General features: G+C 38.1%; 1 protein-coding gene and 1 long non-coding RNA gene across 3 annotated transcripts in view; one reads left to right on the top strand and one right to left on the bottom strand.

The window, feature by feature from the left end:
- Nucleotides 1-228: 228 nt before the first annotated feature.
- On the bottom strand, nt 229-25,596 carry ada (adenosine deaminase). The gene is made up of 12 exons (XM_047362239.1): nt 25,512-25,596; nt 25,220-25,395; nt 19,397-19,458; nt 14,924-15,043; nt 11,365-11,508; nt 11,147-11,262; nt 8,483-8,607; nt 6,530-6,601; nt 3,079-3,180; nt 2,795-2,862; nt 2,576-2,705; nt 229-654 (listed from the first exon to the last, which is right to left on the bottom strand). The coding sequence occupies exons 1-12, from the start codon at nt 25,579-25,581 to the stop codon at nt 562-564; spliced, it is 1,278 nt and encodes a 425-aa protein (XP_047218195.1). The 5' UTR covers nt 25,582-25,596; the 3' UTR covers nt 229-561.
- Nucleotides 24,359-27,168, top strand: part of LOC124866473 — a 21,384-nt gene continuing 18,574 nt past the window's right edge. For both annotated transcript variants that reach the window (XR_007037831.1, XR_007037832.1), the window contains exons 1-3: nt 24,359-24,728; nt 24,920-25,029; nt 25,118-25,310. This is a non-coding gene — a long non-coding RNA (uncharacterized LOC124866473). The remainder of the gene's footprint in view (nt 24,729-24,919; nt 25,030-25,117; nt 25,311-27,168) is intronic.

Here is a 27,168-nt window from a genome sequence, read left to right as displayed (position 1 = left end):
TGTACACGAGGATGGTCAGAGGAAGTCGCTGTTGACATTTCCATCCAGCATGGCCCCCGGGTTCTCATTTATCTCTTTAGACAATAAAGAAACAGACATTTCTCTGTAAAAGCAGTGCAGATTTTTAGCGACCCTTTTTACTGCAAGTGTGGCTGATTTTCTGCTAAGATGTGAGTAGCTGTTTTAATATGTAAAAGGGTTTCAAAAGCAGACAAAAACAGGCATTCATATTTTTTCAATAGCTTTTATTACAATGGGGGCAGATTTTTTTTGTTATTACAGCTACAAAAGAGTTGGACATAAGTGCTTTTCTGTTTTAGAGAAATTAAAATATTTTAAATATTTACATCAAAAGAAAAATTAATATCAAATTTGGAAAAATCCACATTAGAGGTGCTGTGCTTTTTCCACTTGGGAAACATCATAATGCCACCTAGCGGACACGTATAAGACTGCACTTTGGTATGGAGACCTTTTTCACCTGCATTTGTCCTGAGGCCAGATACAGAAACATGGGGTGGAAAAAATACGAGCATCATTCCTTCACACCAAATTGTGATCTTAAATTGTGATCCCGTAGGCCGTATGCAGCGTTTGGAGGAGCTCTTGTTTCTCCTCGTCTGGAAGGAAGCAAGACGTTGCAGAGTTGATGTTCTACAAGACACAAAACACCAACAAAGTTTCAATTCAGTAAGTACCCAAGCACTGAATGAGTTCAATTCCAAGCAGATTTAGAAAAAAAGCTTCTAGTTTGCTAAGGATGTTGAGTGATTTGGGATGTCAATTCCTTCAGCTCTTTTTCTAATCAAATGCATTGATTAAGTGATCATCAGTTAGTGTGAGCAAATCAATATAACCAGCAGTGTTGTTACTTTTATGCTCTGAGGCATTCAGGTGTTTAAGACATTACCACAGAGCAAAGATTTCATAGAAGCTGCTGTGACAAGCCATCAGTCTGAAAGGGTTAAATGTCCCTCTCAAAGCTATATGGAGTCAATTCATTACAGTCAGAGTATTTTTAAGTGCAAAAAAATGTAAGTTGTTCTCTTTTCTTTTTAGCAGTGGACATCCTGAAAGAAACACCCAGAAGCTCTGCCTCAGACTCTGCTAGTCTCAGCATGTTGAATGCTAAAATTCCTGAGAGTATAATTAGAAAAAGACTGAATAAGTATGGTTTGTTTGGAAGAGAAGCCATCTTCACTTAGCAGGGCTTTGGCTTTGGTTCATTTAACAAGACCAAAGTGGAGAATTTGAATCATAATACACATCTTCCAACACAAACGCTTCATAGCAACTCTAAAGCCTGGAGGTGGAAGACTAATGATTTGGGCTTGATTTGTGGCCCCAGGGTGCGAAACCTATACTTCCAAGATGGTTTAATGTGTATGTCCATGTAAAGTAGGAGGAGTTTGAATAAAATGACCAATCACATTGTAGAGGCAAGTAGAAAGATGGCCATAAAAAAGGGCAATGGGCAAAATATGTTTATCTATATTCCAGCCAACTTATGAAAGCATGAATCTGTTTAAAATTTTGTTATTGTGCTAAATGCTGCAGGTGTCATCTGTTGGAGAAAGCTTCAATCCTAACATCTTTGTACCAATGTTTGTTTCAATTCCTATTCACATTGAACACTACAAAGATAAAAACTACTCAGTCCAGCAGAGGGAGATGTAATAAAAGTTTTAGGTCCATTTTCTTCCATCCACACTGTGTAATGCCACATAAAATGGGTTATAGTTGGTTAGTGATCATAAACCCTTAAGAAAACCTACAAGAGATGTGAGTATGGACATAAATGTACAGACACATTAGGTAAAGGTTTGGAGAGTCGGATGCACTCAGGCACTTTATAAAATAAACAATCTTTTTAGTCAGACACGTGTATTTTATGAAGAAAAACAAGTAACAAGTAATTTCTAATCTTCAGATCCTGCAAGGAGTAATTGCTTTCTGATCAAATTTACTGAGATATCTGGTCTGGAGCAGGTTGGGTGTTCAGCATTAGTTACCATAGTGACTAACTTGAGACCTTAACTTCCCTGAAATGCTGCAGTGCGACCTGAGAAAACCTGCGCGGAAATACATTTTTGCAAAGCTTTTGAATTATTTTGGCAGCCTATCAGAGCTGCAGTTTAAATTTCACCAACTGCAGACAGGAAACCGTCCATCGATGTTTGTTTATTTACACGCAGGCTAGGCGAACAAGGTTTAACATAATCACTGACCTTTAAAGGTGCTGGCGGGCAAATTTGTTACTTTAGGGTTGAGCTGCTCCAGCTCTGAGTTTACTGAATTGTGCAAATCCGAATGTCAAAGCATTTTTTTCTACGCTCTTATGCCATGTTTCAGGCAAGCCTGCTCCGGTCTTGGTGTTGTGCATAGTGGTATAATAAGTTTGTGCTGAATTAAGAACTTGAATCTTTAGATACAACTAAGTTGGAATATTCTGTAGAGTTTATCAGAGTTCCTGCTGATAAAAGGCATATAAATGTCGTGTTTTCCTTTCTAACTACATTTAAATTGTTTCTCCCTTTGACCTACTGCTATTATTAAACTCTACATTTGATCTCACCACCCGTATGAATTCTTCCTCTGTGAATCCCATGTATTCATACACAGTGCTGTAGTCGAGTGCCAGGTTGGAGTTGAAGATCAGAGGGTCATCTGTGTTCAGGGAGTAGTTAGCCTTGTCCAGTCTGAACCTGTTCAAAGCAAAACATAAAACCCAAATGATTCAAATGAATCCTAGTTTGCTGTTTATCCATATTTTAGTGTTAGGGAAAAAGCGGACCTGATGATGGGGTGTTTGCTGAAGTCTGAGGGGCACGCCTTTGTCCATTTACTGGAAATAGGACACATCTGCAAGGAGAACAGCAGAGGCAGCACTGAGTGAGCTAATGGCTGCAATCTCTCAGTTAACTGATGTCTCCACTAGAGGGCACAATATTTCTGCTTCTATATGAGTTCCACACTAAAATCACCTTAGATGAGGATGGCAAACACTTAGTATATTAGATGAAATATGTTATATGTTATGAATATATACATAATATATGAGAATAAAATAAGGCTTACTTCAAAGTGCATATTTTTTTCTAGCAGATCTTTGTATAGGGCTTGGTCCTCCAGGGTTCTGTAGCCGTGTCCGATGCGTTCAGCTTTCAGCACTTCCACAGCCTAAAACCCCAGAGAGAGGAGGAGACGAACCCGCAAAAAATTAAAAAACCATGACAATCACTGACAAGTTTAACCTTCAATACATGGTTCCCCTGAGACGTGTTGATGAATACAATGATTTATTTGAGCTGATCTTTGACCTTGCCGGAATTATTATAGAATAGTAAATTTTAAAACTGAGAAGCACACAGGGTCAAAACTACACACTCAGTTCATTCACCCAAATCTTTAAATAAGTGGTGCTGAAGCTTCAGGAATGTGTTCTGTCTGGCTAATTTGTATCTATATCTCATCCCTTCCTACTTCCATCTTGTAACCAAACATTTTTTATCCATGTAATTAAACTACTGCACATCACTTTATTCTTTCTTATTAATTCTAGAGATTAATCAGCATCAGAATTACTTTATTAATCCCAGTGGGGAAATTCTTGATATTGCAAAGACAGACACCTGTTAAAATTGGAATTCAGACAAAGTAAGACAATTATTTCCATTATTGTAGTCCTGTGGGTGTGTTCTGTCAGAGGTTAGAAGTGGACAGTTTCACTGCACAGGCAGAGATGATTTTCTGTCGCTCTGTTTTACATTGAGGCCGTCTGAGTTTTTTTGCTGAATGAGCTCTTATAACTGTTCATCAAATAATGGAGAATATGTGAGGAAAAGATCAACATTTCGTTCTCCTCTCCAACACAATGTCCAGGTAGCCTGACTAGATTTCTCCCCCACAACATGGCCAGCCTACCTGATGATCTCTTGGAGTCCTGGGCCCTCAGGCTGCTGCCCCAGCACATAACAGCAAACATGATGCCCACAACAGAACATCCACACCATCTTCTGGCGGACCTAAGCCGCCTCAGAAAAAAGAGATGGCTTTGCATCTCATTTTTTATTATTTTGGTTCTAATCTCCATTTGGACCAATTGACCTTTATAAAATATGACAAATTATGACCACTGATCAAAGCACAAAAACTCCAAGCACGCCGTTGTTAAGAGTAGATTTACTGGAGACATACAACCACATAAGTATATATATATATATATATATATATATATATATAGATTTAATTTGTTGGTTGTCAAACCAGGTACAAAATGTCCCCCAGGCAAAAGTTCACAGACAAAAGGTTTTGTTTCACAGGATTCATTGGAGTGACCAACCCGAACAACAGGAATGTCCAAAGAACCTTGTGAAGATGTATTAAGGAGAATAGTACATTTACACTAGTTGGGGACGTCTTTTTGAGGCGTTTCTAAACAACTGCAAACATTAAACAGTTTTATGTAATTCCAAGTTATATCTATTTGTCACTGCTTTGCCCAAATCTGGAAGTAGATCCCTTCTCTTACATTCAGATGAAAGGATACTGGTTAAGATGTTCTGGATCAACCAGGAGCAATCATGGCTCTTGCCTTCCAGTGTCACCATCCACAGTGATCTAAGTTTTATGTCGCTATGGACTAAGAGTGTGCTGGCCTAGAATAGAAGCCTTTCCAAAATCAACACATTCAAGATTGACTGAAATTTGCAGTAGTCCACATAGACAATCTTAAGGGCTCCTGGGGAGAACTTGTATGAAAAGACCAAGACTGGCTACAACAACAATATGAATGTTTGAATGAGTAGATGGATCATGCTGGGGGTATGTTTTGTGGCTAGAGTTATTGCTGCAAAGGATATAGTGGGTGTAGTAATGATGCAGAACTACTTTCAAATTATTCACCTAACATCAGCAGCTAGATGGCTGAAACCTGGACACAGTTGGCTGTTTAAACAGGGAAATGATCCCAAACACACCGATATTTCAGGAAAATATTTAGCTTCTAGAAATTACTTCTCAAAGCCTCGACCTTAGCCCTAGTGAAAATGTGTGGACTACACTTAGTTGTGTCTAAGGAGACCAACAAGTTTAAATGAACTCTACCAATTCTACTGACATAAGCGATCTAATATCAACATTATCATTAAATTACAGGACCAACATGCATAGATGAGACCACATTTTTACAAACGCTTCATAAAACACACATAACCATTTCTCGCTCCCTTACGTTAAATCTGAATAAATTTCCGGTTTTAGGTCAGTTCACACTTCAATAATGATTTCTATTTGCTAAATGTCAAAATAACAAGCACAATGTTTTTTTTTACAAAATTGTTTTAAACCTTCTTCAAATAGGAACCACCTCATCTGGGCAAGTATCCTTACATTTCCTTAGTATTTGGTAGAATTGTCTTTTAAATGATGGTATCCCTCCACAAACTTCTCGCATTAGTTTGTAGGATTTTGGCCCATTCCTCCTGACTGAACTTAAGCTGAGCTTAATTGTTCTGGCTGTTGTCTTGAGATGTTGCTTCAATATTATAACATAATGCCCTTTCCTCATATTGCCATCTATTATGTAAAGTGCACCAGTCCCTCTTGTGGCAAAGAAAAAACAAAAACCACAACATGATGCTGCCAACCCCGTACTTTACAGCGTGGATGGTGCTCCGAACATGTTGGTACAGGAATTGTTTTATTGCGGATAATGACGCTACTTTACCAGTTTCAGCCAGTGAATTCACAAGGTCATTTGCTTCTGTTCTGTTGTTGATACGCAGATTTCACACCTAAACACTTTCATCTCTGGGACGCAGAGCCCGTCCTCTTCCTAAATGATGTAGTATGCAAACTTGCTTTTAATTGTTTGAAGAGATGAATGTAGCTCCTTCAGGCATCTGGAAATTGATCTTAAGGATAAACAACAGCTGTGGAGGTCCACAATTCTTATCCTGATATCCTTTCCGACTTTTTTTTGATTTTTCCATTATGTCAAACAAGTGTGTTTAAGGTGTTGCCTTAAAATGCATCACCAGGTGTGCCTCGATTTACTTCAATGTATGTGAATTAACTCAAGCATACAAAGCCATGACATCCTTATCTGGGGTTTCCCTTAAAGATATAATAATCTTAATGAGGGTACATGTCTGAATTTGAAGAAAGTTTGCAAATCTACCCTTTTGTTAATTGTTGCTTCTCTGCTAGATTTTACACGTTTTACACGTCAGGACAGTTTACGATGCAGATAGCTTCTCCTGCAGGTTCAGAAATGATTTACTGTATTGTTGAGCAGCTTCTTTTGTTCAAACAAACACATTTTCACAGCACTCTAAATTTGTTCTTCCACTGACATCCAAACACTAAACTCTGCTCTGCTTGTTGTGTTTGGCTCTTCGCCCTCATCTCTATTGTTGTAGAGTCCCTTCAGTGTTTTGTTTACACACACCAATGAGCAATTAAGGTGCTGGATGACACGACAACCACCCCTTCGGGCAACGTCTTGTGTTTTTGCTGAGCAACTTACCTCTCTCACCACCGTTGCTGGGCCCACCTCTCCTGCGTGCACCGTGCGATGTATCCCCAAACGAACGGCCTCCTGGGAACAGCATCCATCAAGGAACACATGAGAAACCAAGCAGCACAGCCAAACATCTGGCTTTCACATCTGCAATACTGAGCCAATATTTCAGCTAGTTTCTGTTCTCACTGGAACAGTGTTTTGGTAGTTTGACATGAAATAATTTAGCTTTTTCCAGTTCATCTATAAATCACAATGAAGCTTCACATAAAGCTGAAGACATAAAACACTCCCTTTGTTTATATGATCTGTTTTTATTTCAGGACTGCCAGCCTTGACTTGTTTGCAGGAAGTCTGTCAGGCTTATTCTGCACATGTGTATCTGAGATCATAAATTGTAGAAGATAACACTCGCTGTCAGAGAGGACTCTGCTCTCTGCTGACTGCCTTGTTAAAGCCTGAATGTTATTTCCATTTCATTCAATAGTATAGGGTTCTCTGGATAAGATCAGTGTGTGCTGCTTATGTAAAATACATCATTTGTATTCAACACAGGATTATATCCAAAGCATTTTACAGGTGAGCAAACTCATTCAAGCTTCAGGGCAGAAAGAGATTGTGACATGAATACTTAATTAAATCTATTTAACTGGCAGAACAGGAATGGTAGGACAGAAAATTAGACAAACTGTCTGTGGAGATTAATGCTTCTTTAAAGGCTAGTATGTACCTAACCTTGTTGGTCAGAAAAGGGGCCAATAACTGATGGAGCAATGCAGTGACAGCAAGAAGAAAGTACATCCTCTTTCATCTGACCAATTCCACCCATTTTGGACGCTGGTTTTTGTAGTTTTACATAACAGGACTTAATAAAAATGGATCTGGTCTTTACCAGCTTCCAAAACTATTTTTATCTCATCAAATATACAAAAACACACTAGATTCAAAGCTCTCTTTATTTATTGAACAAAGATGAAACCAAGATTGGAAAGGTGTGTTGGAGATAGTAAGTACCCTAAGTGATTGAAGGCTTTAAAGACCAGCTTCAACAGAAATAACCTGAAGTAGTTGATTGTTTATCAGTGTGCTAGATCATTGCAGGAAAATTTGGTCCCAATTTTCTTTGTATGTTTTTTATCACTTCCATGAGGAAAGTTTATTTGGACCTCAGCTGGTTATGGAGATGGTGACAATGACTATAAAACCGGCCCAAATCATCACACCTCCACCTCCATGCTTGACAGGTAGTATAAGGTGTTTGTGCTGATATGCTTTATTTGGGTACCCTTGAATCTGGACAAAGCATTTCTACTTTGGTCTATTCTATCAAAATATTTTTTTCCAGATGGCATCATTCAGATGTATCTTTGTAAACCCAGATCATTCTGCCACAATCTTTTCAGAGAGAAGATGGTTTTTCTTGATGTATGCCATGTAACAGTTATTTAACATCCTTTCTTTATCTCGCAATTTGAGATATAATTTTAGTAGAGCAAAACTGGCCTGGCACATGTAGACTACCATCTGCTCCATGTAGTATGCCTAAAAGGCTGCGACAGGACGTGTTTAAAAAATAAATGTAAAAAACCATTGTTATTGGGTTTTAGGAAACTTCTCTGGGTATCGCACGATTCTCAGATTAGGGGGAATAATCTGAGATGCCCACTTGTGTCTTAAAACGTTTTCCACTTGTGAAAAAATGTGTCCCCATTAAAAGATATGTGTCGTGTAATTTCAGAAACTTGTTGTGGCCAGGAAAACTGTATTTTGTTTTTGTAATAGAAATATGAAAAGTACACTAAACACTAATAAACCGTCAGTTTTTAAATAGGCAGTTTCATGTTTTTGCTAGAAGTCTAGCTTGTAGAGCTGCTGCAAAAGTAAAAACATAAAAAGATTCATGCCTGAATCTGAAAGATCCTGCCTGTTTTTAATATCTTTATAAATGTTCATGCTCACCTCGTAGGCAGTCTTGTGCTCTGGGCAGGCTTCACAGTTCTGCAGCTCATCACCTGCCAGATCGATGGCCACCACCCCATTATTTCGATACTTGTTACACAGCTGCACAACATCCATGGACCAGCCTGGAAAGTTTTCAAAATTCCATTACGACACATGAAAAGCTCACATGACAGTAGTGTGCAGATGAAATATGATTATCAATCCACAACATCTGAATAAATCCAAGGATATAGGAAGCCCAGAAAAACATGAACCAACATGCAAGCTGACAGTGATCAAGGGGACAGGTTGTTATTAAGCAGAATTTAATAGTATGTGTACTTTTCTTAAGGTTCTCTTTAGGTTTTAAGACAGATTCCTTGCAGGTCTGTGCAGTAACTTTGAAGCTCTGCCAGCAGCTGGATGACTGAGCTTAATTTAGAAAAGTCAAAATGAGTTGTTGCTGGTGCAAGTCTCATATGCTGTAGTCTCAAATTTACTGCTGAGTCATGAGCGTGACATGAGCTCTCATGTAACTCTGCAAGAGACAATACCTTATTTCTCAAAGATATTCAATGAACTTGTTGTTTCACTGTTTAAAGTTAATTTATTTAACCTGAAAGTATATATTTACTGCTGTAAAAACTGTATGATAACCAACACATACATCTGTAACTATTCCACATTTTCCATTGATAACTTGTTTCTAAAACTAAACAAAATCTTCTTTCCACATAAAGACACCTAGAATATCTGCATGTGTTCCATGCTGGGTTTAGTCAAAACTATTTTAATTTATATGTAATGTGAAATTCATTTTTGCTGTTGGGTTACATGGAAACAGTTGCTCAAACAGAGCAGAGCTCTGCTGCTCATGTTACCACAGTTCATATTACAGGCAGCTCATAGACCGTATGTTAACACGGTAACACCAGCTGCCACTTAAAGTATTATACCTCAAAATCAGAGGAAGAAGCTTTATAGTTTGGAAAATACTTCTTTTGTTTTTAAAGCTGCAGGATTTTGTTCTTTTTTGCAGATATATATTCATCTTTTGCTTCTTCAGCATCATTTCAGAATAAAGGCTTCCAACACTTACAGAAAGTAAAGTGCTTCTCAGTTTGTGATGGCTTTTTACCCCACCAGTGTTTTAACACTTAATGCCACAAGAAACATAACAGTGCCACATCTGTGCAGTGAGCTGTTTCCATGTTAACTGTTCTTCTGGAGAAACTGTCTTATATGGAGGGCTAAAAGGATCAAAATTCAAGCAACGTGCCATTGATTATTCACAATTAATCCTATATATATATTGTTTGTTATATGTGTAATTAATTAAATATATTAAATAATAATGTAACTTGGTGTATTTACAAAAATCACATAAATATTTCACAGATTAATTATTTGATGGTTCTGCGCTGCATCTTACTGTGACTTAAAATTTTTATGAAATAATTATTTTATCATATGTTGAAATAATTCTTGACACTATTAAATGATCTTGAATAATTGTTATTATTCATTATTTATTTACCATCTCAAATATAGATTTTGTAGGACATGTAACAACATTTATTTCATCTGTTTGTTAGGTATTGGCACTTCCACATTCTAAAAGTATGCAACATTGTGGAGTTTTTTTTTAGCTTCAAATTTCATCCCATGTTCTGTTTTGTGGACAGGTGAGGACTAAAGGCGAGTCAGTCCAGTGTCTGTAACTTCCTCTCCCTTAGCTGTGCCTTTGTAATGCGTCCAGAATCTGGCTTTACATTGTCATAAAAAAAATGATTTGCTTTTTTTTGGCTCTTGTTGCATTCAGCATGTTCCTATCTGGCTGGGCCTTACGTCAGCACTAAACAAACAGGAGGCGAGGGCCAACCTACATAGGTCTGCAGTAGCTCACTGAGATATAACACCATATACACACAGTTATGCCTTTGTGCAATCTAGAGTTGCCAATTAACCCAATGTCCATGCGTGCATGCAGAGGACTGCATGTGTTGATTTTGAAAAAAAAAAAAAAAACTTTTTCTTGGGAATGTTTCTGTCCTGCAATGCCTGAATGCATGTAAAGAGTATCAACAAATAAATGTTGACAAGACAACGGATAAAATATAAAGAGTTCATAGTGTCTGCACTGATATAAATGTCTGATTGAAATATGACATAATAATATAATTTACAAGTTCCATTTAGTTTGATTGCTCTGTTTTATATTTGTTTTGCACATATTTATTACTGCTCTGTGAGAAACCTTTACAATTCCTGCTATACGTGTTGGAATCCCCTGGTAAAGATGCATAAAAAACTTCAAATTAAAATGTTTTACTGCATCATAGCATCATCTCATGCTGAAAAAAATGTAAAGATTCTGCCCTTTCATTTTAGTCTATTTATTCTGTGAGAAATATATTTTATTTTGTCAAATATTTATTGTTTTTTAAAAAGTCTTCAGTTCCACACTTAGTAGCACCCCAACTAATTGGCTTTGGGTGCTGTTTAGATTTTAGTTTTAAAACCCACTTTGTCTCATAAAAGATATATAAAATGTATGCGAAAATTGTGGAGTCTTTCTTCAAGACTGTCTGAGGCAGACATTCGATCACTCAAAACATTCATATACAGGAACCTTATCTCACAAGCGTGTTTTGGCAGACAGGAGCATGAACAGTTCATTACTTGGCATGTGGCGCATGCAGCAAAGAATGGACCTGGCTTTGATCTTGAAGGCCATCTCCCCCTCCCTGAGGCCCTCGTTTACCAGATGCACCACATCATCTGGGCTCAAGTCTCCTCTGTTGAAACAGAAAAACACCTGGTGAAACAAATTGTAATACATTTCATCACAGCAGAAAAGCTAGATCCACTTATAAAAAAAAGCAAACTAAAACACTGACTGTTGCTGGTTCCATGGAATGGGCTCCACATTACAGTTGGCTAGGAAATGTGGGCTGTATCTGACCTCAACGTAAATGACCCCTTCCTTGGCTTTGTCCTCAACAAACTCATAGGCGATCCTCTTTATGGCCTCCCGGTCGCCACTGAAAAGGAAACAAAGAGAAAATGCTTTGCTCTCTGGCTCTGATGAACTTTTGATTGCAAACAAATAGAACAATTAACAACCACTAATCCATCATCATAATATAAGTGTTTATTGGTATAATAAGAGTTATGGTACATCCTGTAACACATTTTAGGGCTTACTTTGGCCTTTTAGCAGTAGTATTTTTGCTAATTAACTATTTAATATTTATTATCTTATATTTATCTTGACTAAAAGTAAGGGTATGTAGACCTAAATATGAGGAATTAGTTTCCTCAACAATTTTCTAAAGACATTTATTTTTATTGCAACAGTACTAAAAAAATCAACCCTTAATGTAAATTTATTCAGTGAGGGGAAACAATCCGCTGCATTACTGATGTAAACCTTTTTAATTGTGGTTTTAAAGATTTATGAAGGTCAATACATTCTGTCATTTGTTTTGATCACTATTCTGCTGAAAAGAGGCCACTGGATTTTTATTTAACATTTTCTCATTTCTAAAAAAGGTTCCTAGGGTAAGAGAATCAGGCCCACAGCATTACAGATCCTCCAACATACTAAACAGTGGGTATGAGATGCTTTTACACACATTCATTCTACATTTCATGTCAAACCCATATGTAGTTCTTTTTTTTTACTGAAAAGCTCAATCTTAGTCTAAAGCACAGGGGTCCAATTAAAGTCACAGTAACGTTTAGTAAACTCCTAACGTTTATGTTTGTAAATGTAGGAGAGAAAATGCTTTTTTCCTGATATGCCCTGCAAACAGCCAGCTGGTATGAAGATAGTGTCTAAAGGTTGTCATGGAGATTCTGTGACTTCAAGATATCTCTCTTAAGTGCAGTTCTCTAACAGCGAGCTTGTGGTGCCAAGATAAACTTGGTTCCTGATCCATCCCTGTCTTTGACAGCTCCAGTTACTGTTTGATTATTGTTCTGACCATCGATACAGAGAAATTTCAGTAAAAAGCAATTTTCTTGTAGCCATTTTCTGATGTTAAACACACATCTGCCCTTTACTGCCTATTGTCTTTCCAATTTTAAATACTAATTGAGAGAGGGGCCACTGTGTCACATCACATTTATACCTCAGGGAAACAGGAAGTCACAGATTACTAATTATTAAAACTTTCTAGGTTTTCAGACTGACTAAAAAAGTAAAGCATAAAACACATAATATGCATTGTTTATTTTATATGATACTATATTAATGCCATTAATCAGGGCCTACTTGGATTTTATAAAAGAAAGAACAAAAACAAATAACAAAATTGACACTAAATAGATGAACTAAAAATAAAAATAAAATTACAGGCTGTATTTTTGTTCAATGAAAGATTAATTTTTTTAAGTTTTTTTTTTTTACAATGTAATCGTAGAGACTCTGTACATTATCTACAGTGTAAACATATAAACCACATATCTGTATGTCTTGATAATAAGGCATTATTTTAATCTTTTAAAGCTGCCAGCTTTTAAAGAAAATCTTGGAAAGAATTTCAGAAAGCCTTTAGATGGAAAATGTGAAAAATTATTAACCTTTGTACTGTGCTGAATACTCTTTTAGTTTCAAATTCAGGTAAAAACTAAAGCCTTGCTCACACTAAGTGTTCAGACTCACCAATTGTACACTTAGTCAAGAAACTTGGAGTTAGTTTAATTAGGCTGATTGTCTTCATTCAACTGTCAAACAAGTCTTAATAGTCTACCTTAAAACCATTTTTATTTTTAGGAGCACACTTCCTTCAGTGAGGCAGGAAAACTGGTTCATCCTGTTGTCTCATATGCTCTACTATTGTAATGGCATCTGATCTGGAAGTAAAAACTAAATGTCCTAAAAATATTATGGTTGAGTCAGAACATGACAGCGGGTGTCCTTACATTCCAAAACATCGGTCTACTTGTAGTTCTGTGGATTTCCGAGAAAAGTCTGTAATGGAAATTCCTTTATTAAGTGCTCCAAAGTGTATGACCTTTAGGTTACCTCACTCCTCAGAACATCTCTGTTAGAGGAGGAAGCTGTAAAAGCCATTATCAGAAGTTTAATGGTTAAAACTCATGCTTTAGGGTGATGTCTCAGGAAGTGCAGATGGGTTTGTTCCTAGATAACTTTGTCACCTCTGAACTTGAGGAGGGTCTAGGGCCATAAAACACAGACTCTTTGAAGTTGAGATAACACTGTCATGTCTGGTATAAATACTGTGTGTAAATGTTGAACGGGGCTCTGCTTCACTGACTAACCTCAGTGACAGGGTCTTCAAACGCTGAATGCCTTTGAATAAAACTTATAAAGACAAAGTCCGGATTTTCTCTTGTTGTGAGTCAACTTCTACCCACTTTGATAAGAAAATTTCACAACAAGTCTTCAGTGGAGAGTCTTCAGGTCTCAGGCAGATCATTTTGAACATTTTGAATAAGTATTTATTGTAACCGTCCTAATGATTGTGTCATATTTGTTTTAATGCGATATTTGCAGTGATGCATTTACTCCTTTTTCTGTTCCTTGCTGGATATTTATACATTTTTCTACTAACATATGTAAATTTACAGATCACACTTCAGATTCTTCTATAGTTGGCCTATTTATTATTATGTCTGATTTGTATGTTGCACTTGCAATTTCACTTGTGTTTGAAAAGTACCATATAGAGAGTTGAGTTTGAATTTCTACATCCACATTTTTTAGAATTCACTTCCGGTTCCTAGTGTTTTTATTGCATGATCTTTATGTAAGTTGTTGTAAGATGGAAACCTCAGACTGCAACAGTAATTATTGCAAATATGTGTTTAAGCACTTCAGCAGACGTTTGTCTGCGGATGTGTGATAATATCACAAACTGTGCAAGACGTTGACATCAAAATGAAGATAAAAATGAGAGTCGATCTGGTGCGATTCTAGTGCAGGTGGTGTGATAGTATCAGAAGACTGTTTCTGGTGTTCTTGTTTCCTTCAAACTGTCTATATTTTAACTTGTTAGTCCAATGCAGAGCACATGTAAAATTTGCTTAATCAGAAACACATAACTGTATGATATTCTGACTAGAATTGGACAGTTGCCGTTTTTGACGATTACCGTTATAACATTTTCCACGTTTTTTTCAGTTTTAAAATGAAATGTCCCTTAAAATCATGCGGGATTAATACGCTGTTAACAAATCAGTTTTTTTTTTTTTTTTCAAATGCAGCATCTTAGTAAATGCTTTGCAGGTGACACAAGCAAAAATCATAACTGGAGCAAATACATGTGTGTGATAACAAATTGGACCTTAGCCCTTACTGCAAATAATCTCCGGGTGAACTCTGACTCTTTATGACCCCGGCATCACACTTTGCACCTCCTGTCACTTGTTGAGCAAAAAAAAACGTCTTCTACAATTAAGCAATTTAAAGGTTGATGTGTCTACACTTACGCAATCACATGCATGTACACGTTGAATTTTTCCAAGAATTCAGTGAGAGTGGCAGGCTCATGAAGGATGATCATCTCCTTCAATTCCTCAGCTGTCTTTTCCAGATAGATGCCTCGTCTCCTGAATGGAGCAAAGGAAAAAAATGGAGGAAGCTGTTCATTAGTACTGGAATTTAAACAGGCCCTTTGTTTATTTAAATCTAAAACTGAAAATAAAGTTGTTTTCTGAGATGAACTGAAGCTTGATCTTTACTTTGCACTTGTATAGGGACATTTTGTTAATAAAAGAGACTATACACTCATGTTTGTGATTTAATAACAAATGTACACAAAACAAAAACTGCAGCCTAACAGAATACAAGTCAACATATTTTAAACGATTCCAGTATGCAAAGATTTGTCTTTTTTTTTTTTTTAGCTTTAACTACAGAGAGCCTTTAAAACTGATGTCATTAGGCTTGATACCAATACCTGAGCCAAATCTGCTTTAACAGCATTTTTAACAGCTGTGTTGGATGTTTCCATCACTGGGATAAATTTATGGACTGTCGGTCCAAATCAGCAATTCCTCTCAGCTCCATGTATTTTTCTACCTCCTTTACTTACTTACTATTTTGGGATTTAGATGTAGAATAAGAGCAATTTTGGTCCATGTTTACTTATACCTCTAATTGTAGCTTGATAATGGTAGCTGTTTGACCAAAATAAACTTTAATAAACCCATTTAATGATTACTTACCACTTGACTAAGACAAATGTGATTTTATAAAACAAATAAAAGACAAATATACAACAGCCTGGATTTGTAATTTGCAACTCAGAGTACTACATTTGCTCTAAAATCCTGGGTAAACCTGTCAAAGTTTTAGTTGTAGGACCCAGATGCAGGATTGAGTGAGGCAGACCTGAGGCAAATAAAAGGCTTTAATAAATGTTACTCAAAATCAACTTGAGAAACCGAGTCAGGAAAACACAGAAAACAAACTAGAAACAAAAACTCCAACTGAAAAGTGGATGGTCCAGGATGAGCTGTATAACATGTAAAACCTGATGGTATGAGTACTATAAATGATGACTACTTGATGAGTGACAAGTGTGCTATTTAGTGGATGAATAATAGGTGTGTACACGTGTAAACTGTTTGAATCTGATGACAGAAAACGACATGACAAAATCCTGAAAGAACATCCATCATGATAAATAATAATCTAAAATCACCCCCCTTTCCCCTCACTCCCCCCTGTAGCTCTTCTGTGGGTCACTTGGGCTTTCTAAAGCCAGCTGGAAAATAAAATCTTTCCACCATAACTTGCTCTGCCCTTAGGTCTGCTCCCTCTGGGACATGTCTGAAAACCGCTCCCCTGGGATAAATCTGGAAGGCATCCGAAAAGAAGTACAAGCCCTTTTCACTTGCTGGTTTGTTAGATGTGCAGGAACAGCATGTCTATTTTAAGTCACTCAAAGATAACTGAACTTCCCACCTTGTCTGGAAATCATCAGTTTCATTTTCTGGCTCAGTTCTCTAAGAAACTCTAAACACCTCCATGACTATACAGGTCCTTCTCAAAATATTAGCATATTGTGATAAAGTTCATTATTTTCCATAATGTCATGATGAAAATTTAACATTCATATATTTTAGATTCATTGCACACTAACTGAAATATTTCAGGTCTTTTATTGTCTTAATACGGATGATTTTGGCATACAGCTCATGAAAACCCAAAATTCCTATCTCACAAAATTAGCATATCATTAAAAGGGTCTCTAAATGAGCTATGAACCTAATCATCTGAATCAACGAGTTAACTCTAAACACCTGCAAAAGATTCCTGAGGCCTTTAAAACTCCCAGCCTGGTTCATCACTCAAAACCCCAATCATGGGTAAGACTGCCGACCTGACTGCTGTCCAGAAGGCCACTATTGACACCCTCAAGCAAGAGGGTAAGACACAGAAAGAAATGTCTGAACGAATAGGCTGTTCCCAGAGTGCTGTATCAAGGCACCTCAGTGGGAAGTCTGTGGGAAGGAAAAAGTGTGGCAGAAAACGCTGCACAACGAGAAGAGGTGACCGGACCCTGAGGAAGATTGTGGAGAAGGGCCGATTCCAGACCTTGGGGGACCTGCGGAAGCAGTGGACTGAGTCTGGAGTAGAAACATCCAGAGCCAGGCGTGTGCAGGAAATGGGCTACAGGTGCCGCATTCCACTTTTGAACCAGAAACAGCGGCAGAAGCGCCTGACCTGGGCTACAGAGAAGCAGCACTGGACTGTTGCTCAGTGGTCCAAAGTACTTTTTTTGAATGAAAGCAAATTCTGCATGTCATTCGGAAATCAAGGTGCCAGAGTCTGGAGGAAGACTGGGGAGAAGGAAATGTCAAAATGCCAGAAGTCCAGTGTCAAGTACCCACAGTCAGTGATGGTCTGGGGTGCCGTGTCAGCTGCTGGTGTTGGTCCACTGTGTTTTATCAAGGGCAGGGTCAATGCAGCTAGCTATCAGGAGATTGTGGAGCACTTCATGCTTCCATCTGCTGAAAAGATTTATGGAGATGAAGATTTCATTTTTCAGCACGACCTGGCACCTGCTCACAGTGCCAAAACCACTGGTAAATGGTTTACTGACCATGGTATCACTGTGCTCAATTGGCCTGCCAACTCTCCTGACCTGAACCCCATAGAGAATCTGTGGGATATTGTGAAGAGAACGTTGAGAGACTCAAGACCCAACACTCTGGATGAGCTAAAGGCCGCTATCGAAGCATCCTGGGCCTCCATAAGACCTCAGCAGTGCCACAGGCTGATTGCCTCCATGCCACGCCGCATTGAAGCAGTCATTTCTGCAAAAGGATTCCCAACCAAGTATTGAGTGCATAACTGTACATGATTATTTGAAGGTTGACGTTTTTTGTATTAAAAACACTTTTCTTTTATTGGTCGGATGAAATATGCTAATTTTGTGAGATAGGAATTTTGGGTTTTTATGAGCTGTATGCCAAAATCATCCGTATTAAGACAATAAAAGACCTGAAATATTTCAGTTAGTGTGCAATGAATCTAAAATATATGAATGTTAAATTTTCATCATGACATTATGGAAAATAATGAACTTTATCACAATATGCTAATATTTTGAGAAGGACCTGTAGTCCTAGAACCTTCACTGAACTCCCAACCTCTGCTTCTGTTACAGAAAGGCAGTCAGTAAGATTGTGAAGCTCTTTGATTAATATCCTACCACCACCAGAATATACTCCATGTTAAGATCATAGTCACTGGTAACAGTGTTGACAGCTTCCCCCTTTCGAAACGTCTGAATGTTTGCCAGAATCTTTTCCCAGCCAATGGAAAGCTATGTTCCCTAGCTTCTTAAGGTGCTTTCTTCAGACAGATAGCTCATTTTCATCTCAGGATCCACAGCCACATTTCGGACCACCACACTCTTTGCCACATCGCTTATTTAAGGGTGGCAAATATCCCAGTTGGATTCAGTGTTCCCAGTATCTGTCTGTCAGAGGTGGCTGTTATCAGCCCCGTGCCAAAACAAATACTGGTATGTAAAACTAGTACCTTACCTTCTTTGGTTTTTCATTCTTTGTTCAACAATCTGATTTGGATGCAAAACTGTTAGGAGCCCTGAAGCTGAGCGTATGGGTTATTTTTTTCACTGCAAATCCGAAGCAGAATGGATTCAAGTACCATAAGTTTTGGTATTTAAAAAAATTTGATCAAACATTCCCCAAACCATCAAACTGCCTCTGCCAGCTGTCTTCTTCGTAAATTGCATCCATGTAGATGGCCATCCACATCATTGAAAAGAAAATGGGATTCATCAAAAAAGGCCCGTTTCCTTGCTCTGTGATCCAGTTCTGATGCTCACATGGACAATGTTGGACAGGGTTCTGCGTGAACACCCTGACTGGTTTGCAGCTAAGTAGCCCCATACAACATAATTTAACAGTGATTCTGACATTTTTCTATCACAAAAATCCCTAATTTCTTCAGCGGTTTGAGCAACAGTAGCTCGTCTGTTGGATTGTGCATCCCTGTTGCTGTCACCACTGGATTACTTCTGATAGAAACTGACCACTGGAATGTTGTGACTCAATTGTCCAGCCATCCATATTAAGTCTCTGAGAAACTCGCTCAAATCTTCATTTTTGCCCATTTTTCTGCATCTAAAATTTTTTTAGATCTAGAAATTTTCACTTCTATGCCAAAATATTTACCTGATAAATAGGTGTCATGGTGAAAAGGTTATCTGTTTAACTCATTTTACTTGTCAGAGGTCATAATCATATGCCTAACTGATGTATTTTCCTGTTATTTTGTTACTTCTTTGACTTGCTCATCAGCAATGCGCCAATCAACTCACTAGTTATTTGTCTGTTTTTCTCAACATTTTCCTTTAAAACTCAGAACAAAAGCATTCCCATCTGATATTGGTATTAAAGGAAAGTATTACTATGACAACTTACTTGGCAACTTCAATGATGGTCTGTACCCTGATGGCTCCATCAAGATGAACATGCAGCTCGATCTGTGGATGAAGATAATCAATCAATCAACCAACCAATTAATCAATTTTAACTTTATACACATCAACATTAACATGTCTGCCTTGACACAACAGAGCAGTGCTGCTGAAGTTGTGTGCTTTGGCTGCAGCCCATTGTGCATACGGAGCTCATGGTTGGGTAACCAGTGGTGAACAGGGCCAGGGGGACCACAAGGGGCAAAAAGGAAAGGCTCCTCTGGCTCTCCCTCTGTTGCTTTAAGCTACTGATTTATCCTGGCAAATAAAATAGAAAAATCTTGACTCATCCCTTACCGGCTGGGGCCTCAGTTAGATAGGTTGTTATGATTAAGAAAGACCTAAGCAAGCCTCATCATAACCTAAAACTTTAGCCTCGTCCAGGCTTTCTTTTTGCTCTGCAGAACTTCAGATGATTTAAATCATACACCCAACTGCTCAAGAACTTGGCTTGTGTTTTTTTGGACTGGAAACACAGATTGGTTCTCAATTTTGAGAAACAAGATTTCTGTAAAAAAGAAAAATGCAGTGATGAGAAGCATGTGTTATTTTCCTTGGATGTGAGCAGACCATTACTTTCCTATGAAAGTATTTTACACTCTATTCCCAAAAATGGCCGAGCAGAGACTGATGAAATGTTTAAATGGAAGATTTCTGCATTTGAGCAACAAATACATTAAATTAGCTTTATTGTGAAAAGAGAAGCTTTCAAATGAGGCTACAGTGCCCAGATATTTGGATAATGGGCATCTCCGTGGAACAGTTGTTAGCACTATTGCCTTGTAGCAAGAAGGTCAGATTAAAGTTTTTTTATTGGTACCTGTCTGTAACTTTTTGGTGCGGTACAACAGAGAAAATCAGTAAAATAAAAAGAAAAAATCATACAAACAAACCAGTTAAGGCGAACAAGTCTTAGATTTGGGGACCAGAAGTCTTTTACCAGACGACAGACATCGGATGAGTGTCATGATGACATACAGTATGTACCTGGATAGATGCTGTAACTGCCTGGTGTACGTAGTTCAACACCCAGCTGTGACTCCCATATTAGTCAGCTTGACCATTTCACAATCTACTCCAGCGATTTCCCCTTGTTTAGAAGTAGGCTGCCAAACCAAGAGGCGAGACAAAAGGATAGGACCAACTGGCTAAAAGCCAGATAAAAAGTGACATTATTGTTCTGTCTACATGGAAGTCCGATACGTTCTGTTGACAGAAAATACACTGATGACCCTTCCAAAGCACTGCCTCAAAGTTTTCTTTAAAAGTTCATTTTGAGTCAATAATGGTCCCCAGATATTTATATATTTTGCACCTGATCAATTCTCTGTCCTTTTAAAACCTGCGGTTGAGTTTCATTTATCCAAAAATCAACTGACCTTTCCAAGAGTTTTCCTGTGTTGAGCTGCAGGTGGGAGTCTTCGAACCAATGAACAAAGTAGTCAACAGCAGGTTCATCGCTGTCTTCATGACCCTCAAACAGGCTGACAATTACAGAATCATCTGCTTATTTTAGGATAAAATGATTCTTGAAACTGCTCGGACAAAGGCACACCACAACGGTGTGTGCTCTGACACGTTTGTATAGAGAATACAGAACAAAGGCGAGAGCACACACCCTTGTGCTGTGAGCTCACAGCAAAATGTGAAGCAGCTGGAACATGAATCAGCACCTCTAACCCTTAGGCCATGATTCTCATCCATAAAAAGGTGGGCTGCTCTCCCAATGTTGGGGTTCAGACTCTGCCTCAAGCAGAGGAGTTCCAGCATCTCTGTGTCTTCTTTGCGAGTGAGGTGATTGTCAGACTCAACCAGTCTCTCATGGTGACCAACAAGCTAACCCTAAAATGCTAAGTTCTCTGTTTACCATCTAATCTTCCAGCCCTCACCAATAGCAATTAGATATGGACAAGAAAGAAAGAAAGAAAGAAAGAAAGAAAGAAAGAAAGAAGAGTCTAGTCAGTCTAGTCAATTCTCTCTGATAAGCTGCATTGATTTATGTTTTCTGGCTTTTCTGAGTATCCTTTTAATTAACAAACATTTCTATATAGAAGGTTGAAGTGTTTTCAGTGCTGCAGCCTCAGAGCTGTTTGCAGACAGCAGAACACTTTTCTGCTTAACATATAGTTCAGGAAATCATGTGGCTCATCTTTCTGTCCACACTGCAGTTATTACATTGTGGTAATTTAAATCATCTCGTGACTGATGTTTTGCAAGCGATGTGATCCGCTCTAAAAGTTTTATACCAATCTATGAAGCCAAAGAGCAAGTTTAGAGAAACCGAAGAGAGCCAGATTTATGACTATTGTGAGGGAACATTTGACCCTCCCTCGTGCAGCTTTTTCATTCGTGTGTATTTTGGTTAAAAACACTGTTAATGTGATTCAGCTGTGCAACAAGCTAACAGAAACATAGTTTTACTTTGTTTCAAGAAAACTGAATTGTTCAGGTTTTTAAAAGCATTGTTTGGATTAAAATAAGCCATGGTGAACATGTCTGTGTTTTGTATTGTTTTAAACAGCTACAGTTAGTTACCACACCATGATTAAGGTTAGTCATTCTGTAAAATAGGTATAGACTTAGACTAGTGTTGACTAATCTGAGTTGAAGATTAGAGCAACCATATAGGAGAAAATTGAGCTTTGAACTTAACCTCCAAAGAGGTAGGTTTAAATTGTGATCATTTTTTTTTAAAGAAATGTCAATCAACATTGACAAGCCTGAACAACTTATTGCTGACAATGTTTTCATGAATTTTCAAAATGCCTAAAACAGATGTTGTCATTTCCCTTTAGGGGGCAAATTGTATCTGACACTTAAGTACTGGTTTGTCTGCATAGTCTTTTAACTTTACTCTTTCAACCAAGAAACAATGGATGGAGTGTCAGTGAGTGAACAGTATGTAAGGTTATTTACAGCCTTTGCTTATTACATACTGTATAGAAGGTATCTCGCAAAAGTGTAAATTTCTTAAACTTTTTCTTATTTTGTAATTTAAAACGCCCAAATTTAATTTAGTTTACACTGTAAAAACTGACAGGTTAAATGCATTTATTATTATCTCTAAACACCACTTGTTAAAATGCGTTTAGTTTATGTGTTTTAGAATGTTTAACTTATAGTAGTAAATTGTCCAGACTGTTCTTAAGCTTGCCAGAGTTGAGAACATGCACATCTGAAAGTTGACTTTACTGCAGTTTTAATGCAGCTTTTGAATTTAGAATTTGGGGGATTAAATTTATCACTGGGGTTTATATGAAAAACCAACACAAACAAGGACATGCTGTGAAGTTGAAGGAAAAGAATAGATACTTTCTCTACAATTATGATGTAAATCTTTTTGGACAGATCTCTATGAATTTTTCCAGATCTAAAATCATTCAAGCTCCACTAAATTTAATGAAGAGCATCAGTGAACATCAGCTTTCACATCATGCCACAGATTTTCAATTACATATAGGTTTGGACTTTGATTAGACCATTTGAACATATGAATACTGTACACTTTGATCAAAGCCTTTACTTTGTAGCTCTGGCTGTATGTTTAGGGTTGATGTCCTGCAGGCCGGCAAACCTCTGCCCCAGCATCAAGTCTTTTGCAGCCTCTTGCAGGTTTTCTTTCAGGACTGCCCTGTATTTAATTCTGTCCCCTTTTCCATCAACCCTAACCAACTTCTGTCCCCCAGTTGCAGAAAAACAATCCCACAGCATGATGCTGCCACTACCATGTTTTGCCGTGGGTTTGTTCAGTCTGATTACCTTTCTATCACCCATACCATCTTGCATATTATGATCTACGCTGTTTTGGTCTGTCACATAAAATCTTATCAACACAAATCAAAGTCTGCAGTTTTATCATAAAGTGTAAAAACATTCAAGGGGTATGAATACTTTTGCAAAGCACTGTACAAACATTTCCCAAAAGTAATGAAGCAATATTTATTCCATATTTGCGCATCATTTAATACATGATATTTTAGACAGCTGCACCTCTAACTTTCTAGTCTACGTGATCAGGTCTAAAGGGGCCTTAAAGGGCCTTTGTAGCATTTAAAGAGACGGGCCAACGAGTTGCTCTCAGACGCACCTCAGAACAGGTAAAAGAGGGACATGTGGAGCTACAATAACAAGGAGTTCAGACCAAAGCATTGCAGTTCCACTTTATATAGACCACAACTGAATGAATTAAGGGTGAAAAGGAAGGATTTAAAAGCATGATGTCCCTTTAATCAGGGGAACGTGGCAGAGTAAGAGCAGGTAGACTGGAGCTTTCACATCAAACCTTTGTAATACTTGTTACCGTGTCAGAGTCTGGTTTCTGGAGCGGATCACGCCAATGTGAAACCATTCCAGACCCTGAAATGAACCAGAGTACCATATCCTGGTACAGTTACAGCTGTCGTTCTTGGCACGGTTAATCCTGACCATGGAGCGGTTCGCTTGCAATGTGAATGTGTGCCGTTCCCAACACGATGTGACGTAAGACCTGCGCATTCGAGTAGAAGAAGAAGAAAGACATAAAAAGTGCAAGAAGACAAAAGAGTTTGAAAATGTCTTGTAGGGGTACGTAGAGTAGTAAAGAGGGGCAGGCACACAACTACATTTGAACACCAACGTAGCAACAGAAACCCCGACGAGACAGACTTTCTTCTTCAAGCTTTTTTCCTTCTCGATCAGCGCAATTCTGGAGCGATAACAATCCGTTGCAACTGCGTGACGTTGTTTGGTAAAAATCTCTGTGTGAAAGCAAACCTAGGAATGTTTTACCGATCCCTAAAATGCACAATCTGAACGGAAGAATAAGCAAGATGCTAAACGCAAAGGAAAACATGACGTAACCACAACATAAAGGAATACACGAATAAAGAACCCAGATCATATCATTTCTGCTATCAATCACCTTATAAAGGAGAGAGAATGCAGACACCAAACTTGTGTAAAACCTCCAGAACAAAGTCTCCAGAAGACATTTCCATCCTCAACCTCTGAAGGGTGCTGGAGTGTACAGTGAACCCACTGGCGGTATCAGCTCTGCAACATCATATTAATATGTAATGAGGTTATCTCTGCCTGCACTCCGCCACCACTACTTGAGCTCTCTGCTTCTGCAGACATACACAGACCACCCGTCATTTACGGTGTGTGCCCACATCCTGCCTCTCTTTCACTCTGACTCAGCCCTTTGCTATCAGCTTATTAGATGTCAGACTTTGGGCAGAACCTCAAAAGTCACGAGTGATTGTGAAGATGGCAAAATCTAAATGGAAAGATTTTTGGTAATTACTCGGAATAAATAATATTGCAATAATCAAATGAAGGGAGGATTTTAATTTTACAAAGCTGCGGCACCCAATCAAGATTAAGCTTATTTGATCAGTTTAATTTATTAGATTTGTATGAGTTACACAGTAAATATGTATAAAAAGTGACTGAAAGTATTAAAAGTTCGCGTCTTTTCATGTGATAGTTATTTGACGCATTTCCTACAACGGACATGTGGCGTTGAGAAGCAGCACTACTTCCTCGTTTAAAGCCGGTCTTTATGCCAACGAAAGCAAACTCCGATGTTCTACTAAGGTTTTAATTTTCTCATTCCTAATTGATTCAGAAATACCTTTTCTCTCGCTTGTACTGAGTGTACTATCTGTTCTCACTGTACTTACAGTACTGGCAGCTGGACAGGGCTTCAAATCAGCAGAAGACCCACCCGTAAATAATTGAAACCCTCCTGCAGCTTCACCGGACAATCTGCCGCTGTCTAACGTACCTTGGGCTTGTTGAACACATCTGATTGTGGGGAGCGCTCGGCCATGGTCAGGATCCCGCGGCAGCCGGTGGACCTGCTGGTGCGCACTGAGGTGAGGAGAAGCGGAGAGCCGAAGCCTATCGCGGCTCGTCGCGCTATGATATGCATGGTTGAAAGACACGCCTTTATTCTGCCAACTGTAAAATAAAAGACAACACAAGAGCAGCACCAGAGTGTGCTCAGCAGATAACAACAGCGAGAAGCCGGTAACGATATGCTGTATAATGGAGCAACAGGCTGAACTGTGCATTACCACATTTAGGCTGCACGGCGCTGGGTATAAAGGGATTAGCGGCCCAGGATGACAGCAGCTTTGCACCCATGTGATGAGAGCTTTACAGTAAGGCCAATTAATCATATAAACCAGGTCACCAACCTGGTCAAAATGCTTTATTAAAAATGACTGTGGCCTTAGTGACTCATCATGGGGGCGAAAGGTAAGTCAGCTGTTTACCAGAAGGACAAGGACAGGAACCTGCCGGCTCCATGTACCTAACTTACGTCTCATGAAATTTAAAAAGCAGTTGATGGCACAAATCAAACAAAATAATTAACTCGAAGTGTCTGAACAACTTTAAAACACACCAGAAACTCAACCCTGTCACTTTGTTAGAGGTCTCTTTAATTTGAACATTTTATTTAGTCTTCATCTTTTTCTCCATCCAACTTTAACTTCCTGTTAAGCAGCAATTTATGTGCCAAGAGTTCATTTATTTGTTAAAAAACTAAATTCTGGTCAATGTTGTGTAACTGCTGATTGATAGATTGATTTGCAACATGCACGTATATTTATTTTAAAATGTATTTGTTAATCAACTAGTTAGTTGATCTGCTAAATAAATTATTAGTTTATTTGCAAACCTATTTTTGTATTCAATAATTTATTTGCCAGTTTACTATATGTTAGCAGGTTTATTTATTTACGCTGCTTGCACAATTATTGTGCAAGTAAGCATTTTTCATCATATCATCATTTTTATGCATATTCTCCTGCTCTAAACAATATGAACTTTGTAAAAAAAATCTTTAGCCTTTAAAATGAATAAAACTGCCGGGACAGAGGGCTTTATTTCATCATCCAGTTGTTTTATTTGGTTGCTCCTCCGCTACCAGATTCTCAAATGAAACAAATACACTTACACTGGACTCTGACCCAATGTTGATTATCCAAAAACCCTGAAAAGTTTTTCTTTACATTGACAACTATAGCCAGAGCAATGACTATAAAATGGTAGCACTTGTTTTTGTGCAAAAGATTTAACTGGGATACCATAAAAGTACAACTCTTGTCTTTTCCATGGTTTTAATATAAAGTTAGCACAAAAAGTAAGGAGATTTGTATTTTGGTCAGTTGTTTCTTGATGTAACAATGTTTGCTTGGAATAAATCTTTATACCATTGGAAAGTTTGCTTATTTACCTTCAAAAGGAGGCAAATTTTTAAGTTTGTGGGATGAGCAGCATAGCTAAGCATGAGGGTTGTGCCTGTGATTTGACAAATGATCTGGTATTTGCTCGGATGTAAAATTATTTATATCTAACCTAAAGTATACACAAAGAAGATTCCACAATGTCATTATTTATGAAGCAAACACAAAGCCAAACTAAAAAAAAATGTAAATGCAAAACTCATAAAACCCAAGAATTTCAAACGGATGTCCTTTTTTTTTACTATGCGGGAGGTTTCTGCTCCTCCAACATCATGGGAGGTGGAAACACCATCAGCATTATCATATCTGACAAGGACTTCACTTCAGTATAATTAACCAGGCTTTATTGTACCAGGCATTACTTCAAGGTCAAACTCAAAAGGCAGGGGCTCAGCCGAGGAGGTGAGAAGGCCCGGAGACGTAGGACTGCTTAACTCAATTCATGGTTTTCTACTTAAATGTCATGAATGAACTCAGGGTT

The sequence above is a fragment of the Girardinichthys multiradiatus genome, chromosome 1 (assembly GCF_021462225.1).
Source record: "Girardinichthys multiradiatus isolate DD_20200921_A chromosome 1, DD_fGirMul_XY1, whole genome shotgun sequence".
Classification (NCBI taxonomy): domain Eukaryota; kingdom Metazoa; phylum Chordata; class Actinopteri; order Cyprinodontiformes; family Goodeidae; genus Girardinichthys; species Girardinichthys multiradiatus.
Note: the sequence above shows the minus strand (reverse complement) of the source record. Positions and strands in the feature narration are given on the sequence as shown.